The sequence below is a fragment of the Nannobrachium achirus genome, assembly GCF_963921795.1.
Source record: "Nannobrachium achirus genome assembly, chromosome: 2".
Taxonomy (NCBI): domain Eukaryota; kingdom Metazoa; phylum Chordata; class Actinopteri; order Myctophiformes; family Myctophidae; genus Nannobrachium; species Nannobrachium achirus.
In genome coordinates, this window is record NC_137811.1 from 62,984,890 (window position 1) to 63,008,393 (window position 23,504).

Consider the following 23,504-nt stretch of genomic DNA (forward strand, 5'->3'; position numbering starts at 1 on the left):
ATATTAACTATTTGGTTAACATGAAACTATGAAACTATAGTTTGTTTGACCATCTTCACCTCTCACTCCCTTGAATAATGTTGGAGCCTATCCCCACCTGCTCCATGCACGTCATGTCATGTCCTCTGTACTTGGCTTGTGCACACCTCTAGCAACCTTGGATATGGCAATAAACTATTAAATATTGAATCTTGAATGTCTGTTGACAGACCCTCATGCACAGGTCATATATCGTCGCTGTCAGACCGAAACCTTGTATCTCCATATTTCATATTTGTATGTGTTTTTTCAATGGTATCCAATCTACAAGCTCACAAGCTCACTGTACGGTTTCCCCCGTACAGCAGCAATATGAGAAATGACATGGAAGAAGTACTCGCGTCCTTTAATTAAGTAAAAGTATCAATAACAGTAAAAGTATCGTAATATAGAAATACTTCTGTGTTCAAAATCTACCAAAAGAAAAGTACAAAAGTATTGGCATAAGAATATACTTAAAGTACCAAAAGTAAAAGTAGTCATTATGCAGAATGTCTAATTTCACAGGTGTATAAAGTGTGTAAAAAGTACAATATTTGCCTCCGAGATGTAATAGAAGTATAAAGTATTGGAAATTGTACATACATTAGCAAGGTAAAATTGCCCCAGAATTGTACTTAAGTACAGTACTCAGGTAAATGAAATGTACTCAGTTACTTTACCCCACCTACAAACAGCAACATTAACATCAACATTCCCCTACTTAATGAATACGTGGTCAAACCAGCACAGAATGCAGCGTGTGTACAGTACATGTACATACCTTCATGACAAAGAAGAGTAAGAGGATGACGAAGACACTGACGTGGGGGTGCAGCCACGCAGAGGAGCGCCCCAGCCCAGGAGGGATGGGGGAGTCTGACAGTTTGGTCCAGGTGAAATTATCAAAGAGGGAGTTGATGCACTCTCTGGGCATGAGCTGACAGACGGAAAGACAGAGAGACAGACAGATCAGACACAGAGAGAGACAGGTAGAGAGACAGACAGATAAGACAGACAGAGAGAGAGAGACAGACAGACAGATTGAGAGACAGAGAGACAATACACTGCATTGTAAGTTATGGCTTTGTATACTGATGACTTTGTCGTGTTGTTTTGATTGTTTAGGCAAAGCAATGTAAAAGTAAAAGAAAATTAATAGACTAATTAAATAGATAACCAAACAGTAATCTTTTATAAAGAATGACTGTAATGTGACAGATGTATACAACAACGTGAATATAAATGATGGGAATACTACTGTTTTAAATACAGTACCTCTCCAGCCATGAACTGACCGAACCCCGGAGGAAAGGTGAGGGTTGCAATGATCAGCGTTACTGCACCTGGATAGATCAATCGACTGGAGACGCACGTACGCACGCACGCGCACGCACGCACGCACGCACACACACACACACACACACACACACACACACACACACACACACACACACGCACACACGCACACACGCACACACGCACACACGCAGACACAAGCAGGCACCCTTAATATGGAACAGCCTCCATTATCGTAAACCAAGCAACATTTCTGCACTGGAGCAGGTAATTGATGCTGTTAATAGAAGTGAGCGAAGGCTCGGTGTGAGTTGTATCAACACAGATAGTGCAGCTTCACGCCTCTCTCTTAATGGCTGAGACTAATGTAGCCTGACCGCCAGTGTCTCTCATGGATAAGTGAATGTCCCCCATTGAGAGAAAGGGATGACTGGAGGGTTGTTATGCTGGCCAGGCCTCTGTCTGTTTGTGAGATGGAGGGCTGTGTGCAGACAGAGCCAAGGCCACATGCATTAGCAGGGGTTGGATGCCGGTGCAGAGAGGGGCGTTCCAGGGGGACACGGTCTGGTCGCAGCATCATGATGCTTGAAGTCACATTCATCTTCAGATGAAGTGAGCAGCATGCTGTATGTGTGTGTGTGTGTGTGTGTGGCGGACGTTTGTGCACTGTACATTTGTCTGTGGCGAAGGTCCTTCGTAGGATGTGAAGATGAGGGTACAAGAAAGACAGGGGCATTTTGCAGAGCAGACATTTTAGGGTTAGGGTTAGTGTTATGTTTAAGGTTAGTTTAAGCTGAAAACTGGAAACCAGACAAAATCTGTCAGAGGGAAATCATTTGATCTTCCAGATTAGTGATTAGTACTGTATGGCCACGCCAGGCTAAGTGATCTCATGGATTCTGTGTCTCATTTGAAACCTTCCTTGTGCCCTGTTGATATCAATTTGTATAGATGTGTTGGTTGCTTGGCATTTAGCTCCCTATCTTTGGATCCATCCTTAGTATCTGAAGATTGTATGTGTTCAACCTGTTCTGGATATATTCAGCCTGTTCTGAATATAAAGCAACGACATGCCAGGAGGTAGGCTATTATGCAGACATTTTTCGTTTTCGTTTTGTAGATTTAATGCCATTCTTCTGCCACTTTACTTAAAGCAACAAATTACCACTTATAGTGATTTATACTGTAGTCACACTAAAAAGGATTATACTGTAACAACGATTATATGATCCTGTCCAAAAGGAAAAATCTGAGTGACCTGCAATTATGAAGTATTACGATATGAAGATTAAAATGCATTTATGCTTTAACGTATATGTTATTATAATGCTTTATTATGTGCTATGATCATTGTTATAAAACACGAGTATTTATGCATGTGATTGTAGGCCATTCACGAATAGTTATTTTTAGTATTCGAATTATTTGACCTCAAAGTATTTGAATAGTCGAATATTCGACAGGACTATCCAAACTGTCAAATATTAAGTAAGCAAGAGGCGAACATTGTGAAAATAGCCGATCTACATGCTCACAACGCCTCGCAACCGATCTACTGTACATGCTCACAACACCTCGCAACGCGAGGCGTTGTGAGCATGTAGATCTGCTATTTTCACAATATTTATCTGCGGAACAGAGTCACATTAAATGTAATCCCTACAATTCCAATAGTTTGTCAGGGTGGGGGTCCCCAGTTCAAATATGTTTATTTTGGGGGTCATATATATATTTTTAAAGAGGAAACAATACAAAAAAATTAAATAAGCGAATATTCGACTTTGGTGAACAATGTCGAATAGTGACTTTGATATTCGAATATTCTAATATTTGGTGAATGCCATAACGTGTGTGTGTGTGTGTGTGTGTGTTGTGTGTGTGTGTGTTGTGTGTGTGTGTGTGTGTGTGTGTGTGTGTGTGTGTGTGTGTGTGTGTGTGTGTGTGTGTGTGTGTGTGTGTGTGTGTGTGTGTGTGTGTGCGTGCATGTGTGTGTTATCTCACTGCTTGGTAAGGAAGCGGGTGAGCGCAGTGGGTCTCCTCATGAACAGAACCACCTGTCTGTTCAGGTAGACAAAGAAAGCACCAAGGAACCCACATGAGATCCTGCAACACACACAGGAAAGGAGGCTTTAATAGTAACACAACACATACACACACGCACGCACGCACGCACGCACGCCACACACACACACACACACACACACACACAATGATATATGCAGGTTCACAGAATGTACACCCGAGCGAGAACACACACACACACACACTGATATATGCTGGCACAAAATATGGACACAGGTGCGCGAGCGCACGCACACACACGCACACACGCACACACACACACACACACGCACGCACACGCACGCACACACACTCCCTCTCTAATCCCCTCTCTCCCTGGTTTATCACATCCATACCCAATTATAGCGAACGCCGGCAGCTCCTGGAGGTCAAAGGGGAAGTCCATGCGGAAGTTGGTTTTGAAGAGCGCTGTGATCGTGACTGCATGGGAGAAACAGACAAAACAATCACCTCATCAATCACATCATACTACAGCCTATTAAAGCCTACTTGGTTGTGCGTCGCCTCGTGCAGCGAGAGCAGCCGTCACACTGTGACGCATTGTGTGCTTGTAGATCGGCTATTTTCGGTGCAAGACACCGGAATGCCAATAAGTATAAACCAGGCTTATAACGATAAGAAGCCAGCTTCACATGCACAAGGCATCATGTATAGACTCTGCCCCTGGGACTGCCATGTCTGCTATCAGTCTACTGCTGTTTCAGCAAGTTTTAACATTATTCTTTGCATGGGATTTGCTAGTTCTGTACATTTGTGATACTGTTACACCTCAAAATCCTGTTAATTTAACTCCCGAGAGAGCAACATTTTCTGCAGTGTAGCTATACTGTATAATGTATATGTCTGGACTGAACTTCCCAGTCATGAGATCATCCAACATACAATGTCTCTCCTTTTCCTGGTATCCCCCAGCCGGTGGAAACCTTCCAAATCAGCACACCATGTGACAATGTGGATTAGTAGATTTTGATATTTTTCGCAACACTGTCATAATTTATATCAAAACTATAAAGAGATGAAATATGTACAGTAAGTACAAGGTTTCTTGTGATCAGTAGTGATGGCTGACTTATACAGCCCCGAATGATGACATGAAACATTTTTGATTTATCTGAAGTAAGAACAACTGAGCCGTCATATTCAGACATGAATATGTGGCAGAAACCTCTTATCTTCATATTTTAACTTTGTGTTTTTGTGTAAATCAAAGCCCTACTTGATCATAAAACAGCGTCTCACACAAAAGCATCAAAAGAAGCAGATCCACAGGAGATCGAAAAGCGGCGCGAAGTGACACATTTTGAGCTTCTTTTGCTATTGTTTTATTTGAATCTTGAAAAGTCACAGTTTTGGACATATGAGGTTTCCGCCCGACAGGGTGTTTGTGTGAGTGTGTGAGTGTGCGTGTGTGTGTGTGTGTGTGTGAGCGTGCGTGGCTCACCAGCATCCTTGTTCCAAACAGAAAGCACCCTGAATATGAAAGCGCTGAACGTGGCAGCGAAATAACCTCGCCAGTAATTCCTCACCGCGAAGTAGGTAGACGTGACCTCAATGCTGAACAACACTCCTGGTGAGAGAGAGAGAGAGAGAATGAGAGAGTGAGAGAATGCGAGAGAGTGGGAGAGAGTGAGATGAGAGAGAGATGGACAGAGTTATAAAGCAGTGGTTCTCAACCTGTGGGTCGGGACTCCCCGAATTATTTTTGGTGGGTCCCCAGATGATTAACCTAATGTGCAACCTTGTTTCTTCACTCAACAGTAAACAAACCAACATAAAGTTTTAGTGCATCAAGTACACATTTAAGTGACAATTTAAGGACATTTTAATACCTCTAAAATGACAAATTAAACTTTGGCCAAATTGTAAAATATAAGAGGCAGAAATAGCAGATCTACATGCTCACAATGAGGCGTTGTGAGCATGTAGATCTGCTATTTTCACAATAGAACCGTGTTATACAAAATGTAATGCCTCAACTCTTAGTGCTCGACTCGTCAGGGTGGGGGGGTCCCCAGTTAAAATATGATTATTTTGGGTGTCGCTGCCTGACAAGGTTGAGAACCACTGGTATAAAGTGAGAGGTGACAGCAGAAGAGAGATAAAGATGAGAGGTGGAGAGATGAGAGAAAGACATTGAGAAAGAGTTATGGAGTAAGTGATTGAGAGAGACAGAGAGAGAGAGAGAGAGAGAGAGAGAGAGAGAGAGAGAGAGAGAGAGAGAGAGAGAGAGAAAGAGATGGAGAGAGAAAGATTGATGAGGAGAGGCATTGGGAGGTATTAAAAAGAAGAAGGGAGTGGAGAGCAAGGAGGAGATAGGGAAAGAGAGAGAGAGAGAGAGAGAGAGGAGAATATAAAGGATTGAAAAGTAAAACGGTTGAGATTGGAGGGATGGAGAGGGGTGTGGGAGAAGGATGGAAGGAGGATGGGGGAGAAGAAAGTGAAAAGTGTGGGAGTTTGTTACAAGATGGAAAGAAAGGAAAAGAGGAAGACATGTGGGGGAGAGAGAGGGAGGTAAGAGTTGAAGCAGGAGGAAAATATGAAGGAATGAGAGAAGGATGGAGAAAGCAATGGATAGTTAATGATGGGAATTCAGGGTGAGGGTGCAAAAAGAGAAGAAAACAGAAGGAGAAAAGGAGGGCATTGAGAAAATGGGGTGAGAGAGCAAGAGAGAGAGAGAGAGAGAGAGAGATAAGTAAGCAGAATTAGTCCAAAAACTCTTCAAGCTAAGGGTGTAATTATACACAACAGGAGCGAACCAAACACATGCACGCACATACACACTCACGTGTGCTCGCACACATGCATGCACACACACAAGCACGCACACACGCACGCACACGCACGCGCACACACACACACACACACACACACACGCACACACGCACTCACACAACAGACAGCTTGCACGATGGTGGAGGATGAAACATTTACATCCAGCTAAGCGACGAGGCCACCGCATCTGCTGCACCTTTGGGTTTATACTCTGCACGTCGTGTTGCGCACAACCAAGTGTAAATCAGGCCCGCGTGTCAAAACAGACGCTGATTTATCCCTGGGAGAAGGAGCGGTGCAGCAGCAGAGTGTGGGCTGAGCAGGAACGTACCGGTAGGTGTGCACCGAGTGGACCGGGAGGAGCAGAGAAATAGCACAGAGATGTCAGCTGTGCTGCATTCTAATTAATGCTGCTCTGGCCTGTGCGCCTGCCCTGCTTCTCACACACACCCACACATCTATAAGACTATAGCAGCACTGACTGGGCAAAGATCATCTACCTCAGCTATACCGCTACTGTGCACACTGTATACTGTATACAGTATGAACCCTATATGTAAATATATGTACGGTAAATATATATATATATGTGTGTGTGTGTGTGTGTGTGTGTGTGTGTGTGTGTGTGTGTGTGTGTATATACTGTACATACTGTACAGTATATACTATATATAAATAATTTAATGTATTACCAGTAAGACTCCCTATAATCGGGAGATAAGCGACCGTCACGTCGCATTATTGCATACACAAACTTTAGAAGGCAATCGTAGCCAATCAGGAGGGAATATGGGAAATGTGACAGATCCATGTTGATGGCATGACTTTAGAGATATGATTTTTTCTTTGCATGATTTTAGGCCAAAATCTGTAGGAGCAGTGTCCAAAAATTTGTTTTGCTAAAATCGTCCTGATGGTGGCGCTAGTAGAGGGCCATGTGAGAAATGAGGGGTGGAGGTTGTGGTTTGGCAGCCAAGGAGTGTGTGTGCAAAGTTTGGCATGGATAGGGGAAATGGTGCCGGAGATAAGAGTAGAGGTGACGTGACGTGACGTGACTTGACGTGATGTGACGTGACGTGACGTGACGTGACGTGACGTGACGTGACGTGACGGACAGACTGACTGACTGACTGACAGACAGCCGGTGGAGCTTTTCATAGTAACTTGAAACCTGACGGTCGCAACTATTTTCGAAAATCTTTGAAAACGTCTAAAATGGTGTAGCAATATGAAACATCATGAAATAAATATAACATTTTGGCCTACTGCATAATCACATGCCCAGAATAGGCATGTCAGGTTTTAATGTATTCAGTACAGCTGCCAAACCAAACAACAACATTTTTCTTGTGTGTGTTTGTGTGTGTGTTTAAAATTATGGGTTATGGTTTACATTTCATTATCGCCGGGCGCGATGCACCACCACAGGCGCTGCTAAAACGTGAACCTCCCCGGCAAATTGCACTTTGGGGCGAGACGGGAGAGAGAGAGAGAGAGAGAGAGAGAGAGACTGGACTCATTTCTGTCCATTTCACTGCTCAAGCGATTGATGCCATTTGGCTCTGTGGGGCATAAAAACATAATAGGCACAGCAGAGGGCACAGAACACTAGAGAGAAAGAGAGAGAGAGAGAGAGAGAGAGAGAGAGAGAGAGAGAAATAGAGCTAAAAGATGAGTGCACAGTGCAGGCATGTGGGCTTGTAAAGCCTGATGTATGCGTTAGTTGTACGACGGTGTTGTGAGCTTATAGATCTGCTATCTCCACCACCGTACGACAAAGTATAAATAAGACAAAAAAATTAAATAAAAAGAAAACAAAAGCATGCAAGGAAGGTTTGCGAGGAAATACAGTACCTCCAAGTGGAGTGCCGAAACAGCATCCCACCCCCACGGCACAGCCCACCGTCAGTATGTCTGTGTACCCATAAGGATTCTACTGACGCAGAGAACAGATAAGGAAGAGAGAGAGAGAGACAGAGGGAAAGAGAAGGAGAGAGAGAGAGAGAGAGATAGAGAGAGAGAGAGAGAGAGAGAGAGAGAGAGAGAGGAGGTTGGGAGTCAAGGAGTGAGGGATCAAGGGATGGGGTGAGGGGGTTGATGAAAGGAGAGAAGGATCAGGGGAGGGTGTGTGTGTGTGTGTGTGTGTGTGTGTGTGTGTGTGTGTGTGTGTGTGTGTGTGTGTGTGTGTGTAAGGCGAGGGAGGAAGTTAATAGGGGAGGAGCAGGAGGAGAAGAAGAAAGAGGGGATGAAAAATGAAGGGCATGCGGTGATGAAGAGCGGAGCACCAAGGTGGAGAGAAAGATCAACCGCCACGGGAGAGAGACGGATAACGGGGGTGAGTTTGACGTCACCGAGAGAGGAGAGGAGAGGAGAGGAGAGGAGAGGAGAGGAGAGGAGAGGAGAGGAGAGGGGGGATTGACAGAGGAACGAGGAGGGGGGTGAGGGGAGGGGAGGGGGGGTTGGAGAGAAAGAAAACAAGGTAACAAAGTGAATGAATAATGTTCAACCAGAGTGAGGAGGCAGAGGAACAAGGAAGGGAGGCACAGCAACAACAGTGTGACACGCGGAGGCAGAGAGAGAGAGAGGCACAGCAACAACAGTGTGACACACGGAGGCAGAGAGAGAGAGGCAGACATGCAGCGTGCGGGCGGCAGCGTAGCGCGAGGTGTTGACATTCATGTGACCATGACAAGGAGGAGGAGGAACCCGGCGAACAACTCAACCAACATGGGAACATCTGCTTCGATTCACGCCGCACACACAGACGGCACGATTCTGTGTTATTACATTGACAGACAGATCCAGTTGAGCAGTCTGCAGACAGAACTACCACCCCCACCCGTCTTATTTTGGCTGTTCGAATATAGGTCGGTACCACAGGTGTTTTTAATTTTTATGGTTGGGCCCACCCATGTAGAAAGATGGCCCACCCATCGATTTTTCTAACATTTCTTTTTTTTTATTTCACTAAATAAAATGTTATTTTTTGTTGTGTTTTCTGTGTGACCATGGCCTTGCTTAATATGAATAAATGAACAGTACTTTACAACTGTCGCTCCGATGATGCATTTACACTAGCAGCAGTTGGCTACTGTGTGTTTGGAGGGGGAGAGTTAGTTTATATTTGGAAATGTGTTGTTGGGATGAAGTGCAGCTGGGAACTCAATGCTTTGTATTAGCCTATTAATTATAGTTCATTGATACTGCCACCCGAACCCATTTTGACCCTCAAAAACCCTAATAATCTACAGAAAAATAAAGCCAAAACTAATAATCCAGAAAGAGTCCCCCCTGTGCCCATCCTGAAGTTGGCAGGCCCAGCCTATTTCTCTGTTCTGGCTGCTCCCCTGGTCGGTACGTGGTGTTGAATCAACAAGTTGTGAATGATGTTTCACGTGTCATACTTTAATTTGAGTTGATTCGCAACGAGCGTCTTGCTCAATACAAAGCCTCAGAACACATTGCTGTTGAAGGGATTGAACCAACGCGCCCTTCTGATTTACAGTTCATCCACCCACCGCCACTGTGCAACAATGGCCCGTTATATTAAATTAAAAAAGCATTAAAACATCCATCCAGCTGTGTGGATTATTCTTCATCGTGTACAGTACATACACACTGCATGTAAAGTAACAGCAGCTTTATTCTGGTCAGTTTTAGGCCCCTCCCTGTGTCTTTGTGCTTTCCTCTGTATTGAATCAGACAAAAAAAGCAGTGGAGTATAGAGTAGGACACACGCTTGGAGGAGGAGGACCTTCCTGAGATCTTTGTGTGGATCCAGATGTAGCACAACAGCTGTGTAACACCAGGAGGGGCCAAAAGCTGACCAAAGATCTGGGCCCATGCAAGCAAGCAGGCGGAAAGGGGGAGACAGACAGAGAGAGAGAGAGAGAGAGAGAGAGAGAGAGAGAGAGAGAGAGAGAGAGAGAGAGAGAGAGAGCATTGGGCGGGACTTGCCTCCCACAGGGGCGGCGAAACAGGTGGCCACTCCCACGGCACACGCACACACCAACAGGTCCTGGTTATGGCCGCTAATCTGGGGTTAAGGTTTGGGGTGCAGATGAGGGTCGGGTTAAGGGAAAGGGGAGAGAGAGAGAGAGAGAGAGAGAGAGAGACAGAGAGAGAGTATGAGACAGCAATGATTCAGAGCCAAGAGTAGGGGGAGAGAGAGGGAGAGAGAGAGGGGGGGATGGGCGGGGACAGGGATATGGGGGTCACTGTTAATACACATGCCAGACATTACCGCCATACTATTAATACAGAGGCAGACACAGTTAGAGGTGCGAGACACAACGAGCCAAAACAAAGAAAGTGTGTGTAAGAGAGAGGGAGAGAGAGAGAGAGAGAGAGAGAGAGAGAGAGAGAGAGAGAGGGAGAGAGAGAGAGAGAGACAGACAGAGAGAGATGAGAGATAGAAGAGGAGGAAGTTATGATGCAAACAAGGGAGGCTGGACATAAAGAGCAGCAGCGTTTGATGTCACATTCCACATCTTACTGTAAAAACATTCTTAAGGTGGCAATTCAACTGCATCGATATGGAACATTAGAATCGACAAGAATAAAACAAATGTCACCAAAATATAATACTATTTTCAAAAATAATTCTGAATTGAAATGGATTAATTGTATCAAAGATAATCTAATTCAATCCAATCCAATCCAATCTTGGTATTATTACTTAGAGATTTGATGATGCAATGAATCGTTTCCCAAAGAATCGTAATCGCATCGAACTGTTGTGAGGTCAGAGATTCACACCCCTGCTGTTATGCGGCCATGGTGAGAAGAGACACGGTGCATGATGGGAGCTGTAGTCTTTTGGGCACGGGGGCTTCGGCTTACCTCGTAAACTCCAGAGAAGATGGACATGAATCGGCTGAGCACAGCGGCACAAATGCTGGCTATGTGGACGAATGGACCCTGGAAGAGATGGATGGAACAATATATTCATAGGAGGAGAGAAGGGTGGAGAGGTGGAGGAGTTGGTAGTGGGGGAAAAAGATAGACAGATGGATATAGAGGAGGACACAGAGAGACAGAGAGGGGATAGAGACAGATGGATAGACAAAAGGGGCAAATGCTAAAGAAATGGAGTCAGACCTAAGTTAAGACCTGGTAAATATGATGCGAAAAATAGGGCCCAGAATGTTTCTTTAGTTTTTTCCCTGGTCAGGTCGTTCACAAGCCTGATTGTCTGGGGGAATGTACTGTATTCAGCAGTCCCCCTCTGAACTGAAGAGGTGTCCCTAACCAACCAGTAGTACACAGTATATACACAGGCATTGACACTAAGGGTTGCCCAACTGCCCCTGGCAGGTAAATAAAACTTTTGGGCAGGTGAAGTTTGCTTTCAGGTTGCCTGACCAGGCAAGTGCTTGTTCGAGAGGGGACGCAACAGTCTTTAAACACAACACACGATTTCTGGCCAAACACCTGAACGTGGCCTGCGATCTCCGTCATCTGGTCTGTGGAATGTAATAAGTGTGAAACCACAGACATATTCAATCATAGCTATGTGACCCAGAAAGTAAAGAAATAAGTGTTAAATTGAGCGGTAATTAAAATCTTACCTATCATTTTATAATGGACGATTTACTTTTCGAGCAAGTGGGCATGACCTGTACTTGCCCGACGGGCAAGTGCCTGAGACCTTAGTGTCAACCCCTGATACAGTTATAACAATGTGTTATTAAAACCCTGACATGCCTGTGTGATGCAGTGGCAATTATACAATCCCCTGCCGGCTTCACACCTACGAACATGGCTAATTGTGTTCATCGGAAACCGTGGCCAAGCTACTGGCACCGCTGCTGAGAATCAAACCCAGACCAACCTTGGTGGGCAAGTGTTCTGTCCCTATGCCAACTGGAAAGGCAGATGAACATGAAACTCGGTGGGAGTGATCAATAGGCAAGCCCGGAGAGATAACTAGCATCTCGTGGTCAAGGTCAAACCATTAGAATTTTCCCCATTCAAGTCAAGGTGTGCAACCACACCCTGCAGGTGCAACCACACTAACTATAAAGGAAAATATAAAGGCTTGGGAGGGAAGTGGCTGTAGGCAACAATTAGTTTCCCCCCATTATTAAGAAGAAATCGTGTGGAGAGAGAAGTGGAGCAGAAAGGGTGAAATGATTGACTGACGCTTCACTGCACCATTGGAGCCAGTTCAACTTTTGTTGCCACTGTGCTGAATGAGTATAGCATGCAGTGTGATTGCCATAACGAACTGTCTGTATGGATTATCATTGTCGGTACTTTGACTTTGTTCATTTACGCTTCATCAACAAACACTCGTAGGACAGGACAAAAACAACATGCTATCAAATGAACACGGTCTAATAATGGTGTATGGCATGTGGATCTCACATTTTATGTGGCCAGTCAGTGATGTCGCTATCTCCGCGCAGCTGTTATTTCGTTCTGATTGTGATTGTGATGGTTATTGACACCTGGACACAGTTGAAGCTCCCCAAACATTATCTACTTAACGGACTACCGCCTCTGACAGGGAGGGACACTACTAAACTGGGACGCACTCTCTCACACACACACATCGGGTACAGATAAATCACGTTCTAATTGCTGTGCCTGACAGTTGCCCGGCCTACTGTAATGGGGGGGAAATGAATGGAGTTTGCACAGAAGTTGAATAAATTGTTTGAGTCCCATGAGAGGAAATAGGGAGAGAGCGAGAGAGGAGAGAGAAAACATGACACAGAGTGATTTATTAGCCTATCCTCTATGCTTGGGGACAGAACAGATATAAGAGAGAAAAGACTAAGAGAGATGAGAGATATGGAGGGGGAGAGATAGATAGATAGGTAGACAGAGACGGACCGACAGATTGATCGCTGCATAGATTGACAAAGAAAACAGACAGACAGACAGAAGGATGGATGGACGGACGGACGGACGGACACTGACTGACGGACGGACAGACAGACAGACAGACAGACAGACAGACAGACAGACAGACAGACAGACAGACAGACAGACAGACAGATTAGATATACAGTATACAGTACAGCAGTGGTTCTCAACCTGAGGGTCGGGACCCCAAGGGCAGTCCCCAAATTATTTTTGGGGAGTCCCCAGATGATTAACTTAAGTGCAACATTGTTTTCTCACTCAACAGTAAACAAACCAACATACAGTTTAAGTATGTGTAGAGGGTATTCTGCACATTTCGGACTTTTTAATACCTCTTAAAATGACAAATGATACACTGGCCAAATTGTCAATTAATAGAGGCAGAAATTGTGAAAATAGCCGATCTACATGCTCAGAACGCTTCGCGAGGCGTTGTGAGCTTGTAGATCTGCTATTTTCACAATAGAACCGTATTATACAAAATGTAATGCCTCAACTCTTGGTGCTCTTCAGGGTGGGGGGGTCCCCAGTTCAAATATGATTCTTTTGGGGGTCGTGGCCTGAAAAGGTTGAGAACCACTGTCGTATACAGGAGTGTGTTCTACCTCTTTGCCCACTGGCATCCCACTGCCCAGGCCCGCGGTCAAGCCAATGACTTTAGCTATGAAGGCCTTGGCCGTCAAATACTCCTTCAGTACTACACCTCGTAGGATTGTCTTCAACTCGGGAATACCGGACCCTGAGACGGACAGACACATGGAGAGAGAGAGGGAGAGAGAGAGAGAGAGAGAGAGAGAGAGAGAGAGAGAGAGAGAGAGAGAGGGTCAAACAGAGGACCAAGGGTGAGAGGATGGTGAATCATGAATAATGGAGGACTTCCAGGAAGTAAAAATCGAACCTCTGTTCGAAGTGGAGCTGTGTGTGTGTGTGTGTGTGTGTGTGTGTGTGTGTGTGTGTGTGTGTGTGTGTGTGTGTGTGTGTGTGTGTGTGTGTGTGTGTGTGTGTGTGTGTGTGTGTGTGTGTGTGTATTGCAGTTGATGCTCAGGGCAGGCTAGACTCAACAGCACCTCTCTGGTCACCCAGGGTTACTACATACAGGCTACATACAGACCCACCCACCCACATACCCACATACCCACCCACATACCTACACACACGGCCACGTATAGGGAGCTTGTGTTCCACACAGCTCCAAAAATAAGGAGACAGTGACATGTTACTATCCAGCCATGAGGCCACTGTATGAGACATCTGCTCTGCAACGGCGAATAGCAATAACCCAATTTGTTCTGGTCCCTGTCATGACTATAGGGGGTTTAGACTTCCACTCGACCCAAAATACACTCATGTACTGACAAGTCTCCTTTGTGTTCGGAGGAGATAATCTGACAGAAGCCATTTTCCCCCCCCGGTTGGTTCTGCGTCTCTAGGACAGGCTCTGCAGCTTGGCAGAGACCCCAGAGTACTTACCGATGGCCTGCGGGGCGACCACATGGCAGAAGAGAGAGGCGAACATGACCAGGATCATGGGATAGGTGACCCAGGCGAGGTATTGGAGAGGGACGTTGCCCTTCAACTCTCCATGCATCCACTTATAGGCTGAGAGACGCATAGAGAAAGAGAGAGAGAGAGAGAAGAAATGGAATTACAAACAAAATAGAACAGTATAGTATACTAGAGCAGTGGTTCTCAACCTTTTCAGGCAGCGACCCCCAAAATAATCATATAATCATTTAACTGGGGACCCCCCACCCTAACGAGCACGAAGAGCTGAGGCATTACATTTTGTATAACATGGTTCTATTGTGAAAACGCGAGGCGTTGTGAGCATGTAGATCGGCTTCTAATATTTGACAATTTGGCCAATGTTTAATTTGGTATTAAAAAGTCCTTAAATTGTCACTTTAGAAATGTGCAGATACCCATACACTTAAAAGTTATGTTGGTTTGTTTACTGTTGAGTGAGAAATGTTGCACATTAAGTTACTCTTCTGGGTCCCGACTCACAGGTTGAGAATCACTGCAGTAGAGTACTGTACACTGCACATCAAGGTCTTGTTTTCACACTGCCAATGAAAATAGACTAGGAGTGCAACAAGGGACTGTAGCAACAGTATTTTGGAAAGGCATTCAGCACACAATCCTAGCTGAATTATGTGTATGACAAGTCTTGCACAAATCCCAGAACATCAGAGACTGTCCTCGTCCCCCAAACTAGTCTCTCTGGAGGACAAGACGTACAGTATACACAAATCCGAGATCCTCACAGACTGCCCTCATTGCCCAAACTGACGTCTGTGTGAGACAAGTGCTGCGTGAAGCAAACCAAATGTCCCACTACTGACAAAGTCTTGAAGTTGAACTTGAAAACTATTATCAGACTAATAACTGCTCAACCAACGATAATCTCCCTTTGCCCTCCAGTCAGCCCAGTACTCACAGCATGCTCTACCAGGGTCACAGATAAAGAAATAAATATTGCAATTAAAACATATCGTCGTTGTCGGGTAGAAACCTTGTATGTCCAAAACCGTTTGTTTTGTATTTATCATCTATAAAATGTACTAAACTAGTGAAAACAGCCGATCTACAAGCACACAACGCCTCGCATCGCGAGGCATTGTGTGCTTGTAGATCGGCTAGTGCAACAGTCTTGTACGATGAAGCAGGGCTTTGCTTTACCAATCGTACACATTTGAAACTTGGAGATACGAGGTTTCTGCCCGACAGTGACGATATACTGGGTGCTGATTTTATGGTCAATACACAATTCAAGCTTCAGTGTAAAACCAAACATTTATATTAAATCCTTGTTCACTTGACAAAAATTACAAGTGAAAAATGGTAATGCGCTGAAATAGATCTCTTTCCTTCAGCAGGCCTGATGTGTGGTATACAGTACCTTGCAAGCTCTTGGCACTGGCATAGTCCATACTCCAGCTGACCAGCGCCATGGTAAGGCCTAGTAGAACCAGAAAGATCCAGTCGTCTCCCATCTTGGTCACGATGTACCGCCGCATCCGGGCCAAACAGTCTGGGGTAAACCCACAGAAAAGACGCTGTTATGTTCCATATTTATAGATTTGTAAGTGTATAAACAATGTACTATGATGTATGTATCACTATCTATAGCAGTGGTTCTCAAACATTTTCATGTCAGGTACCCTCAAATTAATTTGTATTTACTATTTGGACACAAATCACCATGTAAAAAAAAAAAAGTTTGTGCCAGAGACCATCAGAACATTTGCGTTATTAAACATGATCAAATGTTCAAAATTGTTCACAATGTTTTATTAGAATCTTTCAAAAATAGCAGATCTACAAGCTCACAACACATCACATTGTGACGGATTGTGAAATGCTGTGCACTAAAACCTTCTGCGAGACAATGCACATTTTCTATTTTCAAATATTGTTCTGTGTTCAAGTGAATAATACATCAGTGTTAATGAGTGTATGAATGTTAATTGGGAGTAAAAACAAAGACATGCTGCTGGGTGCTACTGTGTGCAACAGTCTTTATTTATTCATGTGAGCTTACACATTTCTGTTCTCTTCTCTCCCAGGAACGAAAGGATGCTGCTACCCGCTTTATAACATGTATGTATTTCTTTACAAAGTTTTTATTTAAATGTATTGCGGTTGATACACATAATTAAAAATAGGTGCACTGTATAACATTAGTGTTAAATGTTCTTATAAGTGCAGTGCAGTCTTATTTGTTATAATTCAATTGTTATTTTATCAGAAGCAAAAACAAACACACAAAAAGAAACACACAAAAAACTCATATCTTCTATGTCGTTGCTGTCGGGCAGAAACCTTGTATGTCCTCCATATACATCCCATTTTTAGAATAGATATACTGCATCTAGCATAGGGCCTTGGTCAAATCTTTGCTTCTGGGGGTCCCTGGAACAAAATATTTTGAGATGGGGGTCCACGGCCAAATACATACCATTTTGGGGGCTCTTGACATGACAAAGGTTGAGGACACCCATCTCAAAATATTTCTTTTTCCAGGGACCCACTCACCCCAGAAGCAAAGATTTGAGTTAAAAATGTTCACTCTGAATTTGGGTCTTGCCTTAACACTCGGGTGACTGAAAAAAAATCACTTCCACTCTGACTGCATTTATCAGTCAAATTGACAGGTAAATTCTCTCCCTTTTGGTCAGGTGGGTGTCACCTTGGCATTTGGAGTAGGGGCGTGGCGTCTTGGTGGAAGAGGTGTGGCTGAGATGGGACTCCAGGGTGGCGGCGTGGCGGAGGTGCTGGTGGTGGGGCTGATTCCGCCGGCCGTGGCCCTTGCGGCCGCCGGCCCTCGCAGTGTTCTCTTCTGCCTGTCTCTTCCATTGTCTCTCTGTCAGTAAGCGAGCCGCTTCCCGCCGTGCGTAACTGCCCAGCTGTTCTCTGTACTCCCCGTACAGCTGTAAGACAGGCGGTAGAAAAAAAGACCACATTAGCCACAATCCCTTGCTGCGGGAAAAGCATGTCACAACTAACAGCTATATAGCAAAAGTAGCGACCCTAAAGGGCAGAGCATTTCCTTTTTTTTTTTTTACTTACATTTTTTATTTTTTATTTTTGGTATTTAAACCTTCATCAGGCAAAACTGGTGTTTTGCCTGATGAAGGTTTAAATACCGAAACGTTGCATCTCTTTATTAAATTCCCATTTTTTTGCATTTGAAGACAGTGTGCGTAGAGTCTTTGCCTTTTCAGTTCACCGACCATTGTTTGGTCTCTCCTCGACAGCAGCTGTCGCTGTAGGTGTGCAAGAGCCTTTAGTTTCATTTTGTCACATGCACAATATTTACAGGGTCAACATTTTACATAATTTTCAACATCAAATTAAAGTCCATATCATATCTCCGTGGTGTCATTCTTCCGGATCGTGTAATCAGTCCATTTTTCCCATTTTTCAAGAAACAACTCCTCTTGTATCCTAAGTCTATGTGTAAATCTCAGCACAGCCACTAGCTCACAAGTTGGGGAGTCACTTCTATACTAGGGCTGTCACGATTATGACATTTTACATGACGATTCATTTTCTCCCATAATTGCGATTAACGATTTAATTGTGTTTTTGTCATTGACAATTACATTTCTGTTTGGCTTTTAGGCTTTGAAGTTGCACATGGCAGATATGACACATAACCCAAATATACAAAGAAATTACTGACATATTTGACAACTTTATACTTAAAAAAGAACATTGATAGTGGAAATAGTGAGCTTGTAGATCGGCTATTTCCACTATTTTTTAAACATTTGAACATATACGTATAAACATATTTTCAACATGTTAACGATTATGACGATTATCACAAAATAATTGCGATCATGTCAAATAATTGCGATTATACGATTATGTAATAATTGTGACAGCCCTATTCTATACCACAATCTCGTTATTGTTTTTTTGCTGGCTGCCAGGAGCACCTTGACCTACATGTCGTCTCCATGTGTGTTTTCCTGCGTCAACTTCCCTAGATATAATACCACAATTGTCTTTGGCATTTCATATTCCTCTTTTATTACTGACCACACTTCATCCAGATATTTGTCAATTTTAGGACAGTTCCAAGAATGTGGATGGAGTTTTGCTGGAAGAACACTATTTAGATACTTCATAACACCAAAGATCAGAGGAAAAGTCGCTGCAGAGAAAGGGCAGTGCATTTCTAAGGTAAAAACGAGCTAACATGTTGCAACGTTATTCTGCTGTTCCTTCCCAGTACTCTTTGAGCAAAGCAGACTGCGTTAACCCACAACCATGCGTTAATTGGCAGAAGCTACTGTACCATCAGGCAGGCTCTATGCACAGCAGATATATTGGAAAGAAATTGGGCCTCTTGAGACACAAGTAATTACTTCCTTCACAGGTCTTACCAATTAACTAACTGGACTAAAGTAAAACTTTTCAGATATATTACTAAAACTAAAACAAAATTTGCTGTCAGAATTTCAGGACACTGCTCCCTAAAGTTCTTGTATAGGGTGTGTTTGAATCCAATTTACAGAAGGATTCAGAGTTTGATATGCGTTCTCTTGCATGGTGGGAAATCATATCATCTTTGGAGGATAAAAGGATTCTTCTACAGACTCACTGATGACCTGTACATCTTAGACTTGACTCCTAGTCTTAGGACATTATGCAAGCTATCAGTAATTCAGTGCGGTCTGGAGCAGTCAGAACTCCCACACAGCATCAGGTGTGAACTGACAGACAGCCATGACAACAGCAGTCTGAAAATTGTTCGTTTGGGTTATTAGGTCTTCATGCTGGGTTTTGTTAAGGCTCTATTTTTTGTCTTTCTTGTTGAGGTTTTTTAGCCTGCAACCAATCTGTATGGTAATGAGCCATGTCCTATAAAAACCACGTTTGTTCTGCATTTTTGTTCAGTCACCCTGATGAAGGCAGTGTTTTTATTCTTGCCATAATGCAATAGTCGAAATACAATTAAAGGCTTTTTTACTTTTTTTCCACAAGAGTGCGTTGCTCTCAACCTTTTTTTGCTAGTTTATTCTATATATTTGAGCGGTGCTCCTGGAAGGAGCTAAGCTCCAACATCTGGCTTTGTCCAAGCCTACATCTTGGCACAAAGCGCCCAGGGTCACATTGGCCAAGCTTTGCAGGACGCTTAATGATATTAATTCATAAATAGCACCACTCACTTCACACTAGGTGTGATTTATATTTTTCCTTTGGTTGACTTTCTTGATAGAGGGTATGCATCATTATGCCACTCAGCGCCACTCAAGCGCTCGTTGGGAAACTCTTCCTGACTCCTCCTCACTCCTACTGACTCCTCATGACTCCTCCTGACTATGTTTTTTGCAACTCAGTAGGCATTCCCATAGACATAGAAAGGTAGACGCCTCCTTCGGCTCTGGGGCATGTGCATCGAGGGACCAAGGGAATCGCTTCCACGTGCGCCACACAAAAGGGAAGTTGCTAGGCCAAACAGGCAGGTGGTGGCTGGTCTTTACGTACGCAGCCTGTAAGAACAGCGGAGCCGCGCAAAATCGGAACTGGCTCTGTTGAATTGAATTGTAGTCCTTGGATCAGTCGCGCTGTGATTGGCCAGCTAGTCACTTGACTGGCAGCGTTTCCTTGGTTTTTCCAGGAAGTCCGGACTACAACTATTGCACATCGCTCCAATGAACTGCAGAGGAGAACGGGTACGATGATGTCACCCGAATACCCTCCATTACCTTTGTTTAACGTGATGACACTGAAAACAAGGCCAGCAACCAATTACACCACATAACAGACATTGAGTTAGAGAGCTTATATTATTAAAGGTGCTGTACTGTAAGTGATGTGTTTTATGTGTGAATAGGTTAAAGCTCTTCAGTTAATAACCACTGCTAGAGTATTTGTTCAATAACAGGGATCTCCTCTCTTGTCTGGCTCTTTCATAAAAAGAAAATACATTTCAGCTGGATGAAATGGCCAATTTCATCCAATCAGGAGAGAGTACCATTTTATCATTTTCAATGTCACAGTGTACCAGTTGCCTCTTGCCTGCTCATTCTTTTTTCGTCACTTATGATCAGGGACGTGCTGGGCAGGGAAAAAGAGTTGGAGATGCCCTCATTGCGCACTATAGAGAGAGATCTCTCTATAGCGCTGCTGCTACTCAAAGATTTGACAAGTGACAAGCCAGTGGGCCAATTACTGTACATGAGTTATATTTTGTCGTTGTCGGGTGAAAAAAAACCCGTTTGTTTTGTATTTATCATTTTAAAAATGATTTAAACTAGTGAAAACAGCCGATCTACAAGCACACAACGCCTCGCACCGCGAGGCGTTGTGTGCTTGTAGATCTGCTGTTTTCACTACTTTTGTGCGACGGCCTTTAATGATGAAGCAGGGCTTTGCTTTGCGAAAAAATGTATAAATCTGAAACTTGGATTTACGAGGTTTCCGCCTCAGTTGTTTATCTTGTATCCTGTACAGTAGGAGTTTCCCTCATGACTGGCCATACTGTATGTTATGATTTGTCCATGGTTCATCATCATACAGTCATCGTGGACAGAGTGACAGACATTTACTGTATACAGCAGGGGTCTTCAACACGGGGTCCGGGACCCCTAAGGGGTCATCAGAGTTACTACAGGGGGGCCACCAAATCATTGTGTGATAGGAGAACTTCAGCTAAAAAATAGCAGATCTACAAGCTCTAGATCGTCTATTTTTGGCAAATAGGCTTGGTGTAGAGGTAAAAAAGCGCAGTCCAAGTACAGAGTGAAAGGTCAAGTTTACCATGTATTGACAATTTATGATTTTAAGTGGTTAAGTGTCAAACAAGTCTATGAATTTATCTATGAAATCGATGAGAATCTCCACACATAATACAATATGTAGAGGGGGTCCCTGCTTCATCTCTCTCTATTAAAGGGTCCTTGGCCTGAAAATGTTTAAGACCCCTGGCATACAGTATATCGTCGTTGTCGGCAGAAACCTCGTATCTCCAAGTTTCAAATTTGTACATTCTTTCGCAAAGTAAAGCCCTGCTTCATCAGACAAGGCCGTCGCACAAAAGTAGTGGTGCGAGGCGTTGTGTGCTTGTAGATCTGCTGTTTTCACTAGTTTAAATCATTTTTTAAATGATAAATGCAAACCAAACGGTTTTTGACATACAAGATTTTCACCCGACAACGATGATATGTAAAGTAGGCAGATGCACAGACAAACAGACTCATTATAATCGTTTTGCGAGTGCTCCATGACTCAACCACTGGAGCCCTCTACAGCTGTAGGCCAAACAGAGAAGACTATAATACCCATAAGCCCTGGTCTCAAAGGAGCCAACCTTGAACAAAGGAGTCTCACGCTTGCTGTGCCCACAATGTCTCCTCCTTGGCAAACCATGCACGCAGGATGAAAACGCTACACTTAAGGAATCCTATGCTCCGAGGCAAGCGGGTGAAAACAGGCAAGTTTACTGGACAGGAAAGGACAAATAAATTAGCGGGAGGAGAAAGGGGAGAGGGTGAAAGGGTGAGAAAACTGTGGAAACTGACACTGATGAGCGGGGAGAGAACTGGATCTGTTGCAAAGGCGTCTGGAGATAACGAGGAAGAGGAGAGGGGGGAATGTGCGGCGTGAGTGTAAGGGATACACACCATGCCGAATGCCCTTGCTGGACAGAAATAGACAAAACGGACATGGAGAACGGAAAAACCCCTCCCTGAGAGGGTAAGTGGCTGGGGGGGTGGAGGGGGGTGGCTGGACACGAGCCAAGTATCCAGAGGAAGAGATCCTGGAAGATGGAACATTCCACACCTTCCCAAATACAAACACGCGCATGTGCGCGCGCACACACACACACACACACACACACACACACGCACACACACGCATCTGCATTTCACACACACACACACACACACACACACACACACACACACACACACACACACACACACACACACACACACACACACACACACACACACACACACACACACACACACACGCATACCTGCATACAGTATGTACACATTACATACTCTACAGTAATGCACAACATGCTTCAACACACACACAATTTATCACCCTATGCTCTTGGTCCGGGATCAGTTTTCACCACCCTAATGCTTAATTATAATCCCCCGAGGCCGTTAAACGCGGCTGATCCAAGCACAGCCACGGAACGACCTGCAGCGTCCAACGACACAGCGCAGGGCAGCGGTTCCCATAAGGACTGGAAACAAGGCATTTCTAGCTCGGGTTCTCATGGAGAGGAACGAGATCCGCTGGATCCAAGCAGCAGGATCCGGAGACCCTCACAAGAGGACCGAAAGCCCACCCCAGCCCAGCCGTCTGTCTGGAACGGCCCCGGAATATAAAAAAGCACATCTGATAGTGGGAGCTGTTAATTTATTGGTGCCGCGCTCGGCTCAGTTTCAATCTCCGGTGCAGCCATGTGACCACGTGGAAGAAAGAAGTGTCCTTGAGGAAGATGTTCCTCCAACAACCCCGACATACCTCCTGGCAAAGTGGGGGGTGTCAAAGAAAAAATCACAAATTAATAATAATTTTATATAAACATTTTAATTTGAATTCAAATTCAATTCATAAAATAGTTCGCAGGCATATTTTGGGCATAATTGTTCAGAATGATTTTTTTTGTTTTCTTTTTTAAGAAATAGCGAATATAGCCAACGACAAGCTCACAACACTGTTTTGAGCATGTAGATCTGTTATATTCACTATGTTCTGTTTTTTAGTTTTAGTTTTTTTTTTAAGCCACTGAGACTGTGGCTATTTTGGGGTCGTTGGCGCGGAAAGGTTTGTTAACTGCTGTCCTAACTCATCATAACCTGCTCTATGCATTATATAACGTAAAGATATTCACTGCATGGCGTGAATGACAACAACATTTGAGACTATAGTCAAATTTAAAGGTGCAGTAAATATGGACTAATTACATTTACAGGGCA

General features: G+C 44.1%; 1 protein-coding gene across 1 annotated transcript in view; it reads right to left on the reverse strand.

The window, feature by feature from the left end:
• clcn1b (chloride channel, voltage-sensitive 1b) overlaps window positions 1–23,504 on the reverse strand; it is a gene marked incomplete at both ends in the record, with an annotated part of 72,395 nt that overhangs the window by 29,975 nt on the left and 18,916 nt on the right. Inside the window, 11 exons of the mRNA XM_080743365.1 lie at window positions 803–958; window positions 1,297–1,381; window positions 3,319–3,420; window positions 3,735–3,819; window positions 4,841–4,966; window positions 10,129–10,207; window positions 11,014–11,091; window positions 13,650–13,783; window positions 14,515–14,643; window positions 15,947–16,078; window positions 17,237–17,477. Of these exons, the coding sequence (XP_080599491.1) occupies window positions 803–958; window positions 1,297–1,381; window positions 3,319–3,420; window positions 3,735–3,819; window positions 4,841–4,966; window positions 10,129–10,207; window positions 11,014–11,091; window positions 13,650–13,783; window positions 14,515–14,643; window positions 15,947–16,078; window positions 17,237–17,477 (1,347 nt within the window). The remainder of the gene's footprint in view (window positions 1–802; window positions 959–1,296; window positions 1,382–3,318; window positions 3,421–3,734; window positions 3,820–4,840; window positions 4,967–10,128; window positions 10,208–11,013; window positions 11,092–13,649; window positions 13,784–14,514; window positions 14,644–15,946; window positions 16,079–17,236; window positions 17,478–23,504) is intronic.